This window comes from Anabas testudineus, chromosome 17 (assembly GCF_900324465.2).
Source record: "Anabas testudineus chromosome 17, fAnaTes1.2, whole genome shotgun sequence".
NCBI lineage: Eukaryota > Metazoa > Chordata > Actinopteri > Anabantiformes > Anabantidae > Anabas > Anabas testudineus.
This window is the reverse complement of record NC_046626.1, coordinates 21,269,562-21,289,398: the sequence shown is the minus strand read 5'-3', so window position 1 is coordinate 21,289,398 and position 19,837 is coordinate 21,269,562. Positions and strand designations below refer to the sequence as shown.

General features: G+C 41.2%; 1 protein-coding gene across 1 annotated transcript in view; it reads left to right on the top strand.

The window, feature by feature from the left end:
• The window catches only part of LOC113172098 (contactin-associated protein-like 4), a 75,692-nt gene extending 56,457 nt beyond the window's left edge, over positions 1-19,235 (top strand). The window contains exons 15-24 of the mRNA XM_026374927.1: positions 1,014-1,141; positions 1,612-1,782; positions 3,315-3,533; positions 8,435-8,674; positions 9,440-9,664; positions 11,029-11,162; positions 12,294-12,381; positions 15,968-16,186; positions 17,119-17,190; positions 18,128-19,235. Of these exons, the coding sequence (XP_026230712.1) occupies positions 1,014-1,141; positions 1,612-1,782; positions 3,315-3,533; positions 8,435-8,674; positions 9,440-9,664; positions 11,029-11,162; positions 12,294-12,381; positions 15,968-16,186; positions 17,119-17,190; positions 18,128-18,324 (1,693 nt within the window). The 3' untranslated portion in view covers positions 18,325-19,235. The remainder of the gene's footprint in view (positions 1-1,013; positions 1,142-1,611; positions 1,783-3,314; positions 3,534-8,434; positions 8,675-9,439; positions 9,665-11,028; positions 11,163-12,293; positions 12,382-15,967; positions 16,187-17,118; positions 17,191-18,127) is intronic.
• The last annotated feature ends 602 nt before the right edge of the window (positions 19,236-19,837 follow it).

Genomic DNA, 19,837 nt, shown 5'->3' with positions numbered 1-19,837 from the left:
TATGAGAGGAAACTGTGCTACAACAGTCGACTTTAACCAATGAAAACACAACACAAGTCACCAGTAAGTGCAGTAACAAAAGACAATGAGCAGAAATCAGTTCAGGTTGTTGTAATAATACATTTTAACTAAAATCCTCTCGAACCTCAGTTACTGCTTGTTTTTGATCTACTCATCAGTGGGTCTTCACCTTTTAAACTCATCCTTTGGACATGAAACCAACTTTAGACCATTTGTCATGTGCTGATCCGTCCGGCTGTCTCCTCCACACGTCACTTCCTGCCTTCTGTTCATCTTCACACTTCTTGTTCAGGCCACTCATCAGATCCTCTCACCCTCCGTCCATGCTGATTATCTGAAGTGCAAAAAGCTGAACATGGGTGATAATGGACGGCGCTCGTCTCTCAGCTGTTGGTCTGGGAGCTCTTTTAGAAAGGACAGCGGTGAAGTGTCAAGTGTCTCGATGGATCTGAAACAATCTGAATCCTGAGAAGTCGTCTGAAGCATCTCACAGGAGCCTGAGAAATATGACTTCTAATCTGTTATTTATAGATATTAGTTAGTAATTCAATCAAATCTTGTGTGGTTTATGCTAATATTTCCTTCTTCTTCCTCATGTTTTTCATCTTTGCTGCTCCATCTCTCTCACTTCACTCTTCTCGTCTCTTTCATCTCTTCTTTTTTTTCCATCATTCCTTCTCGCCTCACACACTCCTCCTGTTCTGTCTGTATCTCCTCCATCCTTATCTATTCTGATATTCCTTCTTCGTTTCTTCTTGTCCTTATCTCTGATACTTTCTCTTCTTTTTCCTTCTCCTTTGTCTCCTTTTCTTCTCCTTGTCCTCTCCTCTTCTTTCTTCATCTTCTCTCTCTTCATTCTTCTACTTGTTTTCCTTCTTTATCATCCCACTCTTAATCTTTTCCACCTCTTTTTACTTTATTTTTCCTCTTTCTCATCTGTTTCCCTCTTTTCTTCATCTCTCCTCCTCTTCCTCATCTTCTTCCTCATCCAGGACTGAAGACTCAGGTCTGCTGACCCATAAGGAGAACCTCCCTGTGAGGGCTCTGGTGCTGGGCGACATCCAGAGGCCGGGGTCAGAGGCCGCCTACCGGGTGGGACCACTCCGTTGTCATGGAGACAGTAAGTCCAGCTCTGGTTGCCTAGTTACGTTTGATGGAGCGATGACAGATTTTTCTGTTTCTGAAAATACTGCTCTCTGTTCCCTGTTTCCTCCAACAGAAGCAGGTTTAAGCTCGAAGACATTAATAAGAACAGTGTTTTTCAGACTCTGTTATGGGATTATGTTAGATTTGTTATCCCACCTGTCATGGCAACAACAAATCCATCTGGACACGGCTTCTCTGCTTGTAGAAGCTGATTATTATCACGATTGATGCACATTTTGTTGAACACCTCACCAGCTAATGCAGATTTCCCTCTTTAAATTGTTTGTATTTATTGTATTAGAGCTGTTTCCATTGATCCAAGTGGGTCGATGTACAAATGTTGTCTTGACAAATTAAACAAGAGTGTAATTAAAGCTCATTAGCTGAGTTCATTGCCGAACTTGATGTAATGTGATTTCAGTGACTTTACATTATGTTTCTTAGAAAACTTCTGGAATGTTGCGTTTTTCGACAAGGAGACATCGTACCTCCACTTTCCCACCTTCCACGGAGAGCTGAGCGCAGATATCTCCTTCCTGTTTAAAACCACGGCCTCTTCTGGCGTGTTCCTGGAAAACCTGGGCATCAAAGACTTCATCCGGATCGAGCTGAGCTGTAAGTAGGAGCTCGAGGGTAACGATTTAATCCGGATTACAGTGACGAGTCAGTGAAACCTGGAAGTCAAAGTCTTTATAAAACCCTGAGGTTTCAGGCTTAATCAGTATGAAACTGTCCTGGGGGAGAAGTGTTTATTTTCAGTTTGTTGAACTCTTGTCTTGACCTGTCCTCACTTTAACAGTGAATGTCACACAAACTCTAACAGCACAGTCTCAAATCAACTTAATCACAGCTGATCACATGACCCCCAAATGGAATCAACTTATAAGATCCTTCAGTCTTCTGGGAAACTGTTCTACTGTTTGTTTTTTGTTTTTTTACTGGCTGCAGGCAGCGTTGATGATATTTGGTTGGTAACTAAGGTATTCCTTCAGTAAAAAAGAGAAATGCATCAAGTGAACACAGCTCAAACAAACTATCTATTTTCCAATTCTACTACACTCAGAGAGGTGGGGTTACACCATGTAACCAATGTTTGTTCTTTAACCTTTTTTAACCATGTTTCTTAACCAAACAGATAAAAACAGAAAGATATGTTAGCACCATTTTGTTTTGTCTTATCCTGTAGGCTCCTCTCTGCACATCTTTGTAAAAAAAATGCTTCCAGTGCCCTAGTGAACACAAACCTCTCCTAAATCAATTATTAAAGTCCTCCAACAGCTCAGTCAACCCATTTCACCAGTTTGGTTGGGGTTGCGTTTGCTGTTTTATGTTTTTGTAGAGAGAGAATTTTGAAAGAATTCACTCTAGTACAGTGACGCTGCTGCACCAACAGCTTCTCTCCTCGGGGAAATCATCAGCAGGGTGGTTGTTGCAGGCCTGAATACTGCAGCTCGGCTGGCAGCCGTCATTAGGCTGCAGCTGCCTCACATCGCGCTGTGATTCTGCAGCTGGGTCTTAATGAAGTTATGTAGGAAGCTGGGATATTGTTTCATTTTGTTCTGTGCTCCCAGAGAAATACATCTTCTTCTCTTTCCAAAATATGAGGAGTGAGGATTTGTTACAGGAACATCGTCTCCTTTTGTGGTGTTGAAGTTATCGAACGAGACGTGTGGGTACATGAGGAACTCTCAGTTCTTGGTCACTATTATCAAAACGTTAGATGTGCTGCATGAAGTGATGATCACTACAAGATGATCGATAAGTAATTTAGCAAGTTTTAGTTGTAGCCTGTAGCTGGTTGTTTTAGACTACTAAGGAAAATGATGCTGCTATAAATTCAATCTCTGATAACAAATTTAATTTCCTTCTGTGACTTATTCCAGAAGAATGAAGCAGAAAACATAAAAGCCTTCTGATTGGAAGATAAGCTCCTTGAAGTCAGTTTAAATTGATATCTAATACGTTGACAGTTTATTTCAAAAGAGAATATGGGGAGTTAAGTGTTTTTTTTAAGGAATTACCAGCCTCCTGTGTAAAGCTTGGTGTTGGTTATTGTAAATAATAAACACTGATATCAGGAGATGGTCAGGGTGACTTCACAGAACCACTCTGACTCGTCCTTCCTGTCTCACCTGTTTGGTTTGTAGCTTCCACTCAGGTGATTTTCTCCTTCGATGTCGGTAACGGGCCTCTGGAGGTCCGTGTGGAGTCGAGTGTCCCGCTGAACGACAACCGGTGGCACCGAGTCCGAGCTGAGCGGAACGTGAAAGAAGCGCTTCTTAGGCTGGACGAACTTCCTGCTGCTACACAGGAGGCTCCGACTGACGGACACTTTCACCTGCAGCTCAACAGCCAGCTGTTCATAGGTGAGGAGGAATCACATGTTTGATTGTTTTTTAGGCATTTTCAACCTGCACATGACCGTAAAACAGGAAGTCTGTAGGTGATGTGCAGGTTTTGTTGTGTTTATTTCTCTGGTCATTTCTGAGACTGTAAATCTTCTTGTCAGTGTTCCTCTGTCTTACTGCTCTTGTTTGGCATATGTCATGAGGATTTCTGTGTTTATCTCTTATGATGTATCAGCAGCAGAATTCATTTTGTGCACAACAGTGGAGTCATGTTAAGTTGTGTGTCAGCTTCAGTGGAGCTCTGCCAACCACACTTTGTATGAGCGTTTTACAGAAACACAGTCAATATCCTGTAATATAATGATAAGGCAGGTATTGGATCAGAGAACAGAAAAAGGAATAACTAGAGTTCATCTGCAGTCTACATTAAATCTCAGAAAAAGTCTTATTAAAATCCTGTGAGTCACAAAGAATAACTGTGTAGATAAAATGTTTACTCCTGGGTTACGTCCCAGTAAAGGAATCAAGCAAAAAATGTACAGACAATAAACTTCTAAAGCATTTTTAACATATGAACTTGAACTATCTCCGTAGGATCAGGTCCGGATGTTGTGCAGAGTTGTGCACACAGCAGGAGAAAGTCTGGGTGACATATGTTTCCCCTCAGGGAAAAAGTCTGTTTGATTTTGGGGAGAGGGTGTGGTCGCTGTGTAGGCGTGCAGGAGACACGACGAGACACAAAAAGTACACAGTCGAAATCAAATCATCAGTAGAACAAGTCAGAGGGTAAAGTCTGGGTTATATAACATACAGCTCACATGGGTAAAGTTCAGAGATGTTTCTCTTCACTGAGTTTCAGTGCATGTGTGAAAGCAGCTTAAAATAGGTTTCTACTACATAAATAATACATAAAGACCAATTTACATTAGTGTGTTAACTTGTTGTTTGATACTTGCTGGATAACATGACAATACAACACAATATTAACAGATAACACAACATATGATGCATGAAATTCACATATTTAGAGTATATATAACTCCTGAGATCTGAGGCCCCAGGCAGCAGCTAGCCCGACCTCCTCTTACACTCATACATGCTGTAAAAGAAAAAGAAATATTCTTTAACGAGGTGTTAAACTCCAGATGAGTCAGTGATTTCACCACTGAACAATTAATTCATTAAATAAGTAGGAAGTTACACAGTGTAATTAACCATTCAAACGTGCATAATAATCTGTAATTCGAGCTCCACCTTTGTTGATCTCATCTTCATTAGTTCAGTTCTCTGTTTAACTGCAGGAGAAGAGTAAAGAAAATCCATCACTTGTAAGTTTCATCTTCATTCTGCAAATACTGTGCATAAAACAGCAAACACTGGTGAGACTGGACGAAGGCAGCGCCAGAGAAATCGAGGTAAACATTGATTGGCTGAGTGTGTTTAGCCAATAATCCGCTCTGAATAGGCAGCAGGTCACCGCCATCACAAACAACACCCGTATATGTTTACCTCTGAATTATCGGCACAGTGCACTCGAGTACGTCTAATGAATAGAGCTGTTCTGTGTTTATTCCCAGACTGGTTTGGTAATGATTTGTTAGACTTGAGCTGAATGATTATCACAGGTTTTAAGTGTCATTCAGCAGCACTGTGTTCCGTTAAGATGTGTTTGAGGAAAATACCGAGCCTCAGAAAGAATTAAAATTCTGAAAGTGAGACACAGACAAACCTCTTGTTTTGTCATTAAAGTAGTTGACAATAAATAGTTTCATATTGTTTTTAGTGCTGTGTGCAGTATTATCATATTATAATATCACAATATCAGCCTGTGCAATTTTATAACTGCGAAAAGCTGCGATACCACTTGGTAATAATAAATGTGTACTACGAAAGTATAGAATTGGTTGAGTGCTTACAGATTTGTTATGTACATACATGTCCTACTGTTTGGACTCACAAGCCTCAGCACTGGCTCATTTAAATTTATAAACCATTTTCATACATGAATGGTTTTTATGAGTCTTGATTTGTGAGGTAAACTCTCCTATTGGTCGAATTATAAGCTGCTGTGTTGGCTTGTATAAAGTAATAAGCCATTTTTCAGTGTACACTATTATGAGCCATAATCCTGCCTCGTTTTTTAAGGCAGTGAATTCCATTGTTTGGAATAATAAGCCATGTTGTTGCCTTGCATGGATTTATAATCCACAGCATTGTTCATTCTCCACTTGCTTCACTGCTGTTTGTATTGTAGGTGCAAAAACATCCACACGCAGCAGTTCTGAGCGAGCTCAGTGATGAATGCAGAAATTACTTCCATTGTGACATTTATAATGTGCTGTTTTGCCTTGTTTGGATGGTTTGGCCCTTGAATGTTTGTGCTTCGTAGCTGTCTTCCATCTGCATTCTTCTCTGTCTCTGTGTGTAGATGAAATAGATAATAGTAGATAAAGCTGCGTCTTGTACAAGGACTTTGAGGATTTCTTTTATCTTTGTGTCAAACATCCCTTAAAATGCAGCTGCACTTACATCAGATCTTCCAAAAATACATCATGTCATGAGGTGTTAGGGGGATTTGTTCTTTATTAATCTTTTCCTGTTTCTGTTTAGTTGCTTTGATTGAAGATGGCTGCCCTCAGGGATCCGTCTCGGGGACCCTGCTAGAGCACAGCACAGTTGTGATGTGGGATTGGTTGTTTTGAACATCCAGGGTTAAATGTGTAACTACAGAAAAGGCTGTTTGAGCACTGTGAAGGTTTGAATCATGCAAAATATGAGACACTGTGTTTCTTAGTTCTAAAGGAAGCAACTTTAAGCCAGTGTGGAGCTGCCCCTTCACACCTGTAGAAGACAACAGGAGATTGTTAGTGTTAGACACGTTCTCACCTACTGGAAATGCTCTGTTTTAGGTGATCGGTGGCGCCTGCAAAGCAAGTAGGAATGAGGACAAGACAAAATGTATGCTGTGTAAATTGTGCTCTGTTTACAGCACACAGAAGCTGTGCCACTTGTATGACAGTAACATAGTCAACACCACGGATGTGTTATAACAACTGGATACCAGATCAAAAGATGATGATCACTCATCCCTATGAAAATTGCTCAGTGACAAAATCCTGTTTTTGTCTAGATTCCAATGTTAAAAACCTGGAGGATCCTCACAGACTCAGGGTAAAGTCTGTTTAAAGTCCAGTCCAACTGCTTTGGACACTTCCTCTGGGTAATGTCCACAGAAGTTTAGGGTTGCAGTATCTGTTTGGAAACAGCTTATGTAAAGACAGAAGACGGCTGTCTATTATAAAGGTGAAACATCCAATCGACGAGTTTTAAGTGTTAGTGCAGGTTATTATTTAGGGTCAGCTGTTGTCTGGTCATAAACTAGTTGCACTCTGAAGTACAACATCTGGAACATCTTAAACAAGCAGATGGTTCAAATTTGGTTTATTTCTGGATGCAGCACCACATGTGAGGTGGTGAACGTGTTTAAATGTGCATCAGTGACCATAGGTGTTATTTACCAAAGGGGATGTTTCTTTTCACAGTGCTGAGTCGAAGCGTTCATATCTTCAGAGACACTTATTATGTAAAATGGATGTTTTAATCACCACAATAAACAATGATTAGGTGGAAACTGGGTTAAACTTGCTCTGATAATGACTCAGAGTAAGGTCCTAATGCAATTACATACAGTAAGTGTGAGCAGTGTCTTAATGAGGAAAGGTCACAATTACTTGAAGATGAATTATTCCAAGGAATGAGAGGCTGAGTTATGGCCTCTTCTGCTGTAGTTCCTTTAATCCCATCACCTGTTAAAGAATGATTTTCAGTAAACCTCATAAAGAACAAAATTTCTCTTCATTGTGTCACATGAAGTGTCGAGGTTTCATATCCTGTGTAGCTCGGCCTGGCTCAATAATTCATACGAGCCAAATCAGAGCAGAGAGAGGAGCCTGGAGGAGCTCCGTGATTTATTGGTGTGAAAAGATTTTTACTCTAAGTTTAAAGTCGTCAGCTTTTCTTTTTTAACTGTCCTGAGAATCGGTATCACTGTGTTGTCAAGATTGGACTGTGCAAAAAACAGGTAACTGTGTTATATTACTCATTAGGTTTCAACAAGAGTACTGAAATGAGCACATGCCCATATCCTGTCAGGGCTGTAACACACCAAGTCGACGGTCGGCCAAGTGTCCACACCGCTGGCAGCAGTCGGACGCCTTTGGCATCTGCTATTGTTTCAACATGTGGCACAAGCAGCAGTCAGAGAGACTCTGATTGACTGTTCAGCAAATCAATGCACGGTAGAGAAATGGACCCCGGAGCTATTTACAACTTCTAAACAGCCATAATGTGGATTAGAAGTCGCTCCAGTATGAACTGCCTGTGGTGAAAATAATAAGAAGCATGGATCTATCATAGGAACACATTGTTCTGCATCCTCCTGCACATGTACCAGTGTTTCTGTGTCAGCACCTTCTGCACACGACTGCTCGCTCTGTCATTTTTTGTCTCTGGGAAATGGAGAAAAGGCTTTTTGGGATGGAAATAGGCAGAGGGGAGACGGTCCTAGTCCAAACAAAGGCAACACAACGGTTGGTCGTACAAAACTTCAACAGACAAGCAGACTGACACCTGCTGAAAGCTGTGTCCCCATAACTGCTTTTCACCTACAGATGCTGCTTCATCATTTTATTGCAAATGAACAGGGCTGACAGTTTCTAAAGGAAGCAGAGGCGACATGTGGATCTGCTGTAGATGACGAGTGGAGGAGAAATGAAAAATCTGACTTGTCAACACAAAAAGCTGTGGGAAGAGCTGCGACAAGGAGGAAAGTGTGTGTGCTGTTCAAGAAGCTCCTCAGTGAACTGAAGTATCTGTTCAAATATAACGCTAACGTCATGTGATGATTTCTATGTTGTCAGGAGGCACAGCGTCCCGGCAGAAGGGCTTTCGCGGATGTATTCGCTCTTTGCAGCTGAATGGCGTCACCCTGGACCTGGAGGAGAGGGCAAAGATCACACCAGGGGTTCGACCCGGCTGCCCGGGTCACTGTAGCAGCTACGGCTCGCTCTGCCAGAACCAGGGCCGCTGTGTGGAGCGAGCCAGCGGCTTTCAGTGTGACTGCAGCTCGTCAGCACACACTGGAGTTTTCTGCCATACAGGTAAACACACAATGAATTTTTAAGTTCTACAGGTCTACTGAGGCCTCCAAACACATCAGTTCAAATGATTCATACTGTTATGATGTCTTTATTTATCAAATAATTTAATCCTAAACAGGAATTCTAATTAAAATGTGAGTATAAATCTTTATCTGCTGTTGTATGAAGTTTAAGGATTCATATAATTTTAAGACATCAACAGCGTCTGTACAGTGTGTTGTGTCTATTTTAGTAGTTTGTTCGAGGTTAATTATAGTAATGAGTTATCACGTTGGCCAAACAGGTAAAGTAATATTAAGTTACTTTAATCAATCATTTAACATTCAGTACATCCAGGATCTCATAAACCTCAGTGCAGTAGATCACACTCAAATTCACCAATTCAATTTTAAAGAGACCAGGTTTGTCCTGTTAAATGAACCATTACACGACTTCTCACCACATGTTTCTTCATGTTGTTCTGTGTGCTGTTGTAATGTGAACGGGATTTATGTTTTTTCCTTTTCCATTTGGAAACCACCTCCCATGAGGTTTTCAACCAATCTGTTTGAAATCAGCAGCATTATAATGAGATTTACATGTCAGCTGTAATTTTATCTTGAACTAGCAGAGGAGGAGCTGGTGTAGGTTTTATATTGGTTTTATTTTAACATGAATGCTTCAAGAATAAACATTAACTATGCATCACTCCTATAAAATCAACTAATTGTGAATGTTCAATACAGCACATTTGAAATCATTAAAATTCATAATATTTTCCTCCAGAGGTGTCAGCCAGCTTCAAGTCAGGAACCTCCGTCAGCTACACCTTCAAGGAGCCGTATGAGTTGATGAGGAACAGCAGCTCTCTGCCGTCCTCCATCTACTCTGACACGACTCTGAGAGGAGAGAACGTCTCTCTGAGCTTCAGGACGAACCAGAGTCCGGCTCTGCTGCTCTACGTCAGCTCCTACTACAGAGAGTACCTGGCCCTGCTCATCAACCAGCATGGTGAGGAAACCGGGCTTTTATTTTGAAATAGTTTGTTCTTAATTTAAAGTTGCAGTAAGATTTGGTAATTCTCAAAAACACAATGTTTTTTAAATTTACATGCGATGATTCATTACTGACCGTGGATTATTTTTTTCCCTGTATCATGAAATTATCATATCGCCAGTTTCTTGCAATACACAGCACTGATTGAATATAGTATTCATAACTGTGTTCACTGAGTCTTATCTGCAAAGGGAGCAGTTAATCCTTCACACAAGCTGCCATATTGCTTCTCCGTGTTCCTACAGTAGCCCAGAGCAGACAAACCAAACACTGGCTCGTAGTGAAGCGTGTACATTCAGTGATCTCAGCACGAGATGCAGCTAAACCTTTGACATTTTACACATGGCATTGAATCATTTAAATTCTATTTCCTCATCTCTTAAACTGTTAAACTTTGTATTTTTTGAATGCTTTTTGAACAGATGTTCACGTTTCTCCATCTTATCTACAACCTTTGTTCTTGTTCTTCCTCCTCCATTTGTCACAGTCTTACTTTACTTCAGACATTTTCTCTTTCCTACTTTTTTCAAACTCTGTCCTTTTCACTCTTTCCTCTCCACCTCTCATATCTGTCTCTTCTCATCCTCCGCTCTGCAGCTTTACCTTTCCTCTCTCTGTGCTCACTCTGTCAGTCATTTCTGCTTTTTGATCCTCACATCCAGGCTGATCATTAATGTGCTGGAGTCATTTTGTTGTGACTTTGGCTTTTAAGAGTAGTAGGAGGCACTCTTACTCTAAAATTACATTTTCAGCATCCAGGGGTCTAATTAAATCAGCACTTTGCTGCTAGATTAGCAGTAAATGGATTTTTTTTCTGGTGTTAATGAGTCAGACAAAGCTCATGGACAGAGGAGCATTAGGGAATCGTGGTGACCATGAAGTCGTCAGGTAAATTAAATCCCTGACAGCTTTCTCTTGTTTGCTCTGAGAAGCCTCTTTTCATCTTGCTCATGTCTACAGTTACACATTTCCAGCTCCAGTAGGTTGCTGGAAGTCTCTCTGCAATAATCCCCTCACATTCTCTGCAGAAGAAACACATAGTGAAATGTAATAAAGAGCTTTTTATACAGGTGATGTTATGTTTACTCTAATATTACATATACAGTTCAGAAGGACACGTCTGTGTCTGTCTTTTAAGTATTAAGATGATTAGAATTCTTTTTAATATAATCTAAATAAATGCATCAGCTAATTAAAACTATTCTGATTTACCCTTAAAGGACTAAATATGTGATTATAGAACTTGATGAGGTAAGGAAGTGATGTCTAGCAGCAGCAGTGAGAACTGTTTGAGGGTTTCTGTCTGTGTTTGTGTGCAGATAATCTGGAGGTGAGATATAAGCTGGACAGCAGCAGAGAAGCTGAGGTGTTGAGGAGCAGAGTGAAGAACGTGGCCAACGGACAGCTGCACACTGTTACCATCAGGAGACTGACAGATTCTGTGTCTGTGCAGGTAAGAAAGAAATTATGCAGTTAGCAGTCAAAGACTGCCTAAAAACAGTCATTAAAAAACAGTCATTAAACCATAGAGGTGTAATATTCCCCATGGAGCAACAATCCATGAACGCCTCTCAACACGGAAGACCTACATGCTGTACTGTCCCTGAACACCTCACCATATATAAACAGTGTTGTCTTCCTGAATATTTATTTTATCCTCATTATGTTAATAGAAAATAACTCACTTTCTCTTAATAAATGTGGCTTCATTCATTCTACAAATATGCTGCATAACATAATTACTTTTGCTGCTAAAATGTAATCATGGTTGAGTTTTACTTGCATAAGAACGTGATTTTCAGGAGACGGGGTTGTTTAAGTTGCACATTCAAGTCATAATGTGCTGCTGCTGAACTGCAGGTGCTGCAAAACAGCAGCTGCTGCTGACGGACTGTTTTCATCATGCAGCCAGACAAGGTGTAAAGCTGCTTAGCATGAATGTTTTTTATTACGCCATGTTTTCCAAATGAGGCAAATATCACAAGGGCAAATACAATAACACACATGTACAGTAAAAGCAGAAACTAAAGACCCAGTCAGCACCTTGCTCTCAGTGGAACCAGCAGCTGTTCTCCTGGATGCAGAAGATACAAACTGCTCATTAAGACATCCACAGATTAAATGTAAAGATTCTGAATCTCGTCTGCATCTGAGTCTCTTATCATGTTAACACTCAGATAATTTAAGGTAGACGCCATCTAACCAGCTTCCAGCCTGAACGTCTAATTATCACCACAGCGAGATAAATAACAAGGTGACCCCGTCACTCGATGCAGGTTCCTGATTCACTGCAGCTCCAGTGAAATGTGAGGTGCATTTCATCTTATCTGTTTGAATCTGTATTATTTTATCTTCAGCAACACACTGTGAAGGTTTAAGGTGACAGTTCAGTCTGGAAAAACATCACAACAACTATTTACAACTGATTTGCATAAAATTGGGCACATTTGTTCCCGTAGGATACAGAGATCTAACTTTTACTTTTTATTCCCAGTCAGTCAGAAATGGTCAAATGCTAAACTTTAACATCAGAAATCACTGTTTTGGGAAATTAATGCAGGAAATAACTCTCTCTCTCTTTCAGATTGACCAAAATGCCAGAGAAGACTTCAACCTGACGTCTGACGGAGAATTCAATGCCATCAAGTCTCTGGTGTTGGGCAGAGTGCACGGTAAGTGAGGAGCAGTAAAAGCAAAGACAGGACGGTTTTAGCTGGAGAGCACTCAAATCATTTGAATAACAGCTCTGAGATGTTTGGCTTTGTTTGATACCCACTTAGGAAAATTAAAAGAAATAAATGTAGATCCAGCTGTTTGCACCAAGGCTGACGTGAAGAAGTCGTCAGAGGAAAAGAGGATCTGCATCAGTGTGAAGGTGGATCCACCCAAAGTGTTCTGGTCTGTTTGTAATTCACTTTATAAGAGTTCAGGGCTCAGGAATAAACGTTTGAGTAGAGTCCTGGAGGAACTGAGGCTGAGAACGTTCAATGCTGTTTACTGAGTAGAGGATATGGCAGCTTGTTGTGATGGTTCACCTTTTATTATTTAGCAAACCTCCATACTGATCGATTTCTTCAACATTGAACCCTTTTACAGGACATGATTGTAGCCCGACTTTAAAATGTTCCTGTGGTGGAACGATACTAGTTTTGTTTCCCATGTCAAGTCCTAAAGTTAATGTTATTTAAACCTGGTTTAATGATGCGACAGGTAAAAGAAAATGAAGCAGCTTAAAAGGAGACATTCAGGATTTCTCGTGTTGGTCTTGAGGGAAATTTGACTTGATTTAACTTGAAGTGACGAAGTGCTGAAGTTTCATGAACTTGTCCATGCATTTTGTTTTATTTTCTACATCGGTCTCTTATTAGGGTGAAAGAGTTAATGGAAAACAATTTTTTCATGTCGTCTTGTCAGCTGGTATTTTTCTCCAGTGTCTGTTGCATATTCATTAGTGTAAAGGTCTTTGATATGAAGCATCACGCTACAGTGACACATGTGGTTCATCAATATTTAGGTTTGGATTTGAAAGGTAAACTAGAAAGATGCTTTCCAGTGACGCCTGCTCAGATTTTAAGCTCTTCTGAGACAGTTCAACCACATTTTCAATGAGCTGCTGTTCTTTGGTCCTGGACCGGGACCTGTTACACAGTGGGGTGAGACGGTAATTGCCTCTGTCATGACTTATTCATGTTCTCTCTGAGCGGTTTCTTCAGAGACGGACTCTGATATAAGCTGCTAATAACACGAGGGGCCGAGAGGCCGCAGGCTGCAGCCACAGCTCTGATAAGACACAACTACATTAACACACTCAATTTAAAAGGAAACACACTGTTCGTAGTATAGCATGAGTCAGCTTCCATAAGGCTGCACCAGATAATGATGATACAGTATATTTAGAAGTGTCTGTTGTGATGTATGTGAAGCATTCTGCTGTTTTATTGAAGCTGCCCTTAGTCTCAGTCCTGACTCTCCAGATATCTGGTAAAGCGGAACATGGTGCCTATAGTTTTTACAACACTATATTATAATATACTGGCAGCATAAAATGATGATTCTAAATATAAATATAAATGTAAATGATCTCAAACCTCTTTTGAATGATGTCATTTCCTGCCACCATCTTTGTTTTTGGCAAGACGATATTGTCATATCAAGAAGACTTCAATCACGCTGTTACACTACCAGACGCTATATTCTGGACAGTACGTTGTACTTCTTCTGATCACCTCCGCCGACTCTGCAGACAACTGAGTGGACAGAGAGAAACGTTACAGACTTTTATCTCTCTGCTTTCAGTCTCGTCTGAAACAGAATTTGTCGTCATGCTGTGACGAGCAGCCACATACCAAGAAACAAGAGCAGCATTTATTCCTGCTGTTCATGTGTCTGTTGGAAGTTTCACTGCAATTTTGTGCAGTTTCACTAAAACAAGTAGAGTTAGAAGCATACTGAGGACTGAGGATGTTAAAAATCAGTCTCTGGAGTTGGAGACAGTCGCTGTGCAGCACTTTAGATGTACGTAATACATGTTAGGGAGCGGTTGAGGTGTGTCATAGTAAAATTAAAGCTTTATGGCTTCAAATGTTTCCTACCTGACTTTGATTTGTTGATTGCTCTGCACATAACATGTTAGTTGGAGAAAAGCATCTGGAAATCTATTTATGCATCAAGCTTAATTTCAAAATGTTTTTAGATTTTGGCATCTAAACGTTCAGTTAGTTAAACTGTTGTAGAATCCAATATTTGGGGAGCACAACATATTTGATGTTATAACTAATTCAGACTTTAAGTGTTTCTGGATGTAAGTCTCTCTGTGTTCTGTAGCAGTGTGTTTAAACATGTTTACACCAGCATGTGACCGATCCTTTCCTGTGTTAACTCAGAGACACAGACTCAGATCAGGATCAGAACATCAACAGGAAAGTGGATTTGTTGTTCCCTGCCACCACCGTCATCCATCAGCCTAACTAATGGACCCAGAAACACAGAGAATTAGGGAGAGAGGTGATGGAGTGAAGCGCAAACCGGCTGCATTAATGCTTCCTGCTGCTCTACACAACATGCAGATGCGTCCCAGCAGAAACAGGCACCTCTCTGTCATCTGAACAGACACTGATGCAGCTGTTTGCAGCAGTAATGTCACCGTTCTCAGCTGCACCCTGCTGTTCAGGAGCACAGGTGACTTGAAGGGCCTCGAGTCAATAAAATGAGCAGAGTGCTGATCTGTGTGAAGTGATGGATGCTGAGACACTGACAGGCTGCCTCCTGTAATGAGGGTGTATGTGGGGTCATGCGTGTACTCGTCATTAGAATCAGCGTCCTGCTGCTGTGGTCCCGCTCTGATAGCGGAGTCAATAAACCTTTGGTGTATGTCGTGATTTATTGGACCAGGTCGTCGTAGTGGTGAGGACGGTGGTGCTGCCTCAAAACAAAAGGTCAAAAGTTCAGTCAGCACTAGAAAGTAAACTTAACTTTTTACTATTTAATAATAGATTTAAACATGGAATCTGTCCGCTGGTATCACTGAGCAGCACCTGCTGCAGCGTGAGGGAGCTCGAGATCGAAGACGTCAAATACCACAGCAAACGAAACACATCTACATCTCGCTTTATGAGACTGAACTAACGCTGAACCACAGCGAGGTATTTGTGCTGCTTGGTTGCTATGGTGACGGGCTGTGTTATTGGACCCGGGGAAAGAAGGCAGATAAAAATAAGATAAAATATAAAATCTGGAGCTGCCTGTTTGGAAATACAATCATTTACCGTCTTGGATAAATGAAAGTGGGGAAGATCGATACCACTCGTGTCCGTACAGTGAATATGAAACCAGCTCTGAGCCTGTACAGCTGTGGTTCTGTACATCAGGTACATCTGTCAGGTTCAGCAGTGTACAGATACGAGAACGTTAAATCTCATCAGGTAGGATGAGAAGCAGTTTCTCTAAAATGCTAGACTGATGCTCTTGGTTCAGGACGTGATGTCCACTAACCACAGAGTTGGTGGTTCAATCCCCAGCTGTTATCAGTGTCCATTAAGGTATTAAACCTTGTGTGAAGTCGTTAAAATTTAATTTGTCACTTTCCTCTTGTTTCAGGTAAAAGTGTTTCCATAATAAAATCCTTTATTTTTTATTTTTAATTTAAAGAGAGAACTTTGTTTATTTTTAGAATCAGACCCATTTTAAAAAATACTCGAGTCCGAAACGATACTGAAACGTTTTTGTTCTGTAGAATTAGTCAAAACCTCCTCTCTTCAGATTCTGATGACTTGGATCCAGATCTGTCCAGACTGGCGTCTCTCGGCTTCACCGGCTGCCTGTCGGTGGTCCTCTTTAACTCCATCAGCCCCCTGAAAGCCGCTCTGCTCCACCCGGACACCAGCCCTGTCGTCGTCACTGGACCTTTACTCCAGTCCAGCTGCGGCTCCTCAGCTTCGGCCAATCCCTACGCAGCTGAGAACACGCACCACCTGTCAGGTACGGTACAGGCACAGAGGAGTGGGGGCTAATGTGAACGTCTGATCGTCTCAACTCGTCTTGGGAATATTTCACATTTTACCACCTACGTAGTGTTTTCTGTTCTTAGATCAAGAACTTGATCAGTTGCACCAGGTGTGTTTCACATAGAACAAATGTTGTTTCAATGTAAAGGAACAGTAGCTTCACTACCTGGAAATAACAGATAAACAAAGCGATCAACAGCTGCCAACAGGTTTCAGAGGAGGCAGCTGTAGAAAAACCTTCAAGTGACTGAAAAAGACCTGCAGCAAGATCTGGTGGCATCAGGCTCTGAGGTTTCAGTCTGCACAGTAAGGTGCAGATTTTAATGGTAGGATTGAGAAGTTTCTGTTCTGTGGAGCTTTTGGGTTTATTGACTTTATGGATTAGGAGTATGTCTGGAGGAAGCAGAATGTAGTAAACACTGAAAGTATGAAGGTGGTTTGATGCTTCCTCTGGCACTGAAAACCTGTAGCACGTGTAAGAAAGTTAAGATGGATTAATTTAAGTATCAGGACGTCCTCAGTGGAATTCTTCTTTGATTTAACGCCCAAAACTTTCTTACTCCTTGAACATTAAATGTGTTCCAGCTAAAAGACTAATGAAAAGAAATACTAAATACAATGACTCATGCATAGAAACCAGTTTGTGTGGTGGTGGAAGCTGTTTCTACCTCACATTGAGAGGTTTTCGTGCTGGTTCTGTTCTCGTAGCCGTACTTTAGTTAGTTTAGGGAGCTGCTGCTCTCAATGTGTCTCTGAACTGAATTTCTATTCTTGTATGATTTTCTGTTTTTCCTTATTTCTCCACAACGCCTCTTTCCAATCCTTGGTGCCCTTTGGTTTTTCATTTTCTCCTGTTTCCCTGTTCTTTGCTCTCGTTTCCACCTCCTGTCTCTTTCTCTGCTGTAGACCAGTCTGGTTCAGTGGGTTCAGGTCAACCTCAGGTCAACGCCATCAGGACTGACTCAGCTCTCATCGGAGGTATTGGACTTTTTCCACAGTTTTTCCTTCACTGTACTGGAACCTGTCATCTTATTTCACTGTTTGTATCTGTCAGTGTTAAAATATAGTCCGAGATAACAGCAACAGGGATTTTCTGTTGGACAAAGCAAAAGCAAAGAAATGACATAAACAGCAAATTAGCGATTTTACTCTTCTGCCTGGTCATAGATTGAAAATGAAGACCGAACGGCTTCCACAGTAGAAAATAAGATAATAACAATAAGTGGATATAGAAAAGTGAGTCTAGTCGTTTAAAACTGTCCATTAAATCTGCGACTTTGTGTCTTGGTGCACAAAGGACAGCTGAACTAATTAAACCTCAGCTGAAATGAGTTGCTGATGGAGAAACTTTCACACTGTTATCTTCAAATGCATAGACGTTTTAAAAACCAAAGTAATACAGTGTGAAATTGATTTCAGCTGTATTTCAGAATTCCAATTAGATGAAACGTTCTCTGGATAATGAAATGTGCAGAACAGAAGCAGAGCCCAAATGTGTGAAATGCTGTTCACTGTGTTTTAAATATAGATTAGTGCAACGACCAGAAAAACCCAGAGATGGACACAAACCGTGTAGTGACTTCAGTCTCTGCATGTGACTGAACGAGTTCACACAGTTATGGCACAAGTTAATGATTTATAAGGTTTATTTTACGAGTCCCTCAATAAACGTTTCTACATTTAGTGATATATTCACGTATGTCCTACATATATTACACCAAGCAAAACTATTTTTTAATAATTAGTGTTCACTGTGATTCCAGTGAACATGAAAAGTGGAAATGACTTCACAGCTTCTAGTATTTGTGCTAAGCTAGGCTAAACACAGTGCTGCTGAGCCTGTTCTGATCCACGTTAGTTGATTTCAGTCTTTGCTTTTTAAGGATCTTCCTAAAATGTGTCGGCTGCCTTGCAGGTGTCATAGCGGTGCTGATCTTTGTGATTGTGGCCGGACTGGCCATAACGGCCCGATTCCTCTACCGGAGAAAAGAAACGTATCGAAACCAGGATGTGAAGGGGGTCAAACAGGAGGACAGCCAAGACTTCACCTTCACCAACCAGATGGACTCCCACAACGTCTCCAGAGAAAACCCGAAGGAGTATTTCATTTAAGTGGAGACCGGATGACTGGTTTTTGGAGCTGAGGGTGCAGACGCCTCAGGACTTCACACTGCACTCAGAGCCACTCACAGAACATGGAAAGCAAAAAAAGAACTGCACAGTTTGTCTTTTACTGTAACTTTAATGTAAATACACTGATACAGGCGACTGTGCCGGACCTGAAGTGTTGAAAACCCTGTTTCTGAATCTGTAAATATTGGAAATGTAAATGTCGGAGTGTTGTCTACAACGGTCTCTACTGTAGCTGTCATGTTGAAATGGTGCACATAGATTTTTGTTTCGTGGGTTGAGTATTTGAACACAACTTTGTTCCTTTATTCCAGGGAATCAGGGTGCTTGAAATCGTGACCGGAATCATTTGGCTGATGCTCTTTTCTGTGAGGATGACGAATGGATGTTTGCTAAATTCAAAGTGTTTGACTCTTAATTAGGCCCTCGGGAAGAGTTTGGTCTTTTGCTTATGTTTAATGCCTTTCTCTTGTGCGCGGTGTTTTGTGGGATAACATATGCACCAGGGCCTTGAGGTCCTGCTTAAGGAAAACCTATGTGAGCTTGTGCAACTGTGGAAATGTGCAATCGTGGTCAGAGCCCCCGCAGTTGGCAAACATCCACCAAATACCAGGATGTATTCTGATGATTTTCTAGCTCCAGTCGGCACATGAATAAAACATGTTCACGAGTGGTTTTCTTCCGGCAACGTTGTTCTACCACAGAATGTGTGTTAACAAGTGGCATCATCAAAGTCAACACAGTGTGTGTCACTCTTTTCATGCACACCACAAACACTGTGCGGTGGTACTGTTAATAAAATGGTTTTCTGCTCGTTCAGTCTGCAGGGATTGGTTTTCCACTTCATTTTTCCCTTTTGTTTTCTCCGCTCATTTCTTTCCATTCTAACATGAAAGCGCAACAAACGCAGGAAACGAATGCTTCCAGTTTGTGAGCTCTTCAAAGCTTGTACATGTTTTCACTGCGTTATAAAAGTTTGCCCTTCCCTGCTACGGTCGTCCTCTGCCAACAGTAAACAGCACACAGCCAGTTAATGTGCTGATCTGCTTCAGTCTGACAGGTGGACGATGACGCGACAGAACGCAGAGGTGATCACAATGAGACCTTGTGTCACGCAGACACGAATGTAGTGAAAACACATTCTGACACTAACAGAAATCCCTCTTTGTGCTCGTTCAGCTCATGTGTGCAGACGAAACCACTGCAGCTGTTCATCAAACACACACCACCGTCTCTCAGCGAGATCCCAAAGCACTGATGGGATTTTAATGACAAAAGTTGCTAAAACTTCAAAGTGCATTATTCATCTCTGTGTTTGTGTTTTCTGTTTTTGCCTCCATCTCACGACAGCGGAGACCATGCGTTGTCTTTGCCACATCCATGACTGCAGAGTTCATCCTGTGACTGTTCTTGCAGCACTTGGTTGTGAAGAGGAACTCAACAGGTGACCACAGTGAGTGCAGCATAGGAACACAGAAACTAAGATGTTCATTTA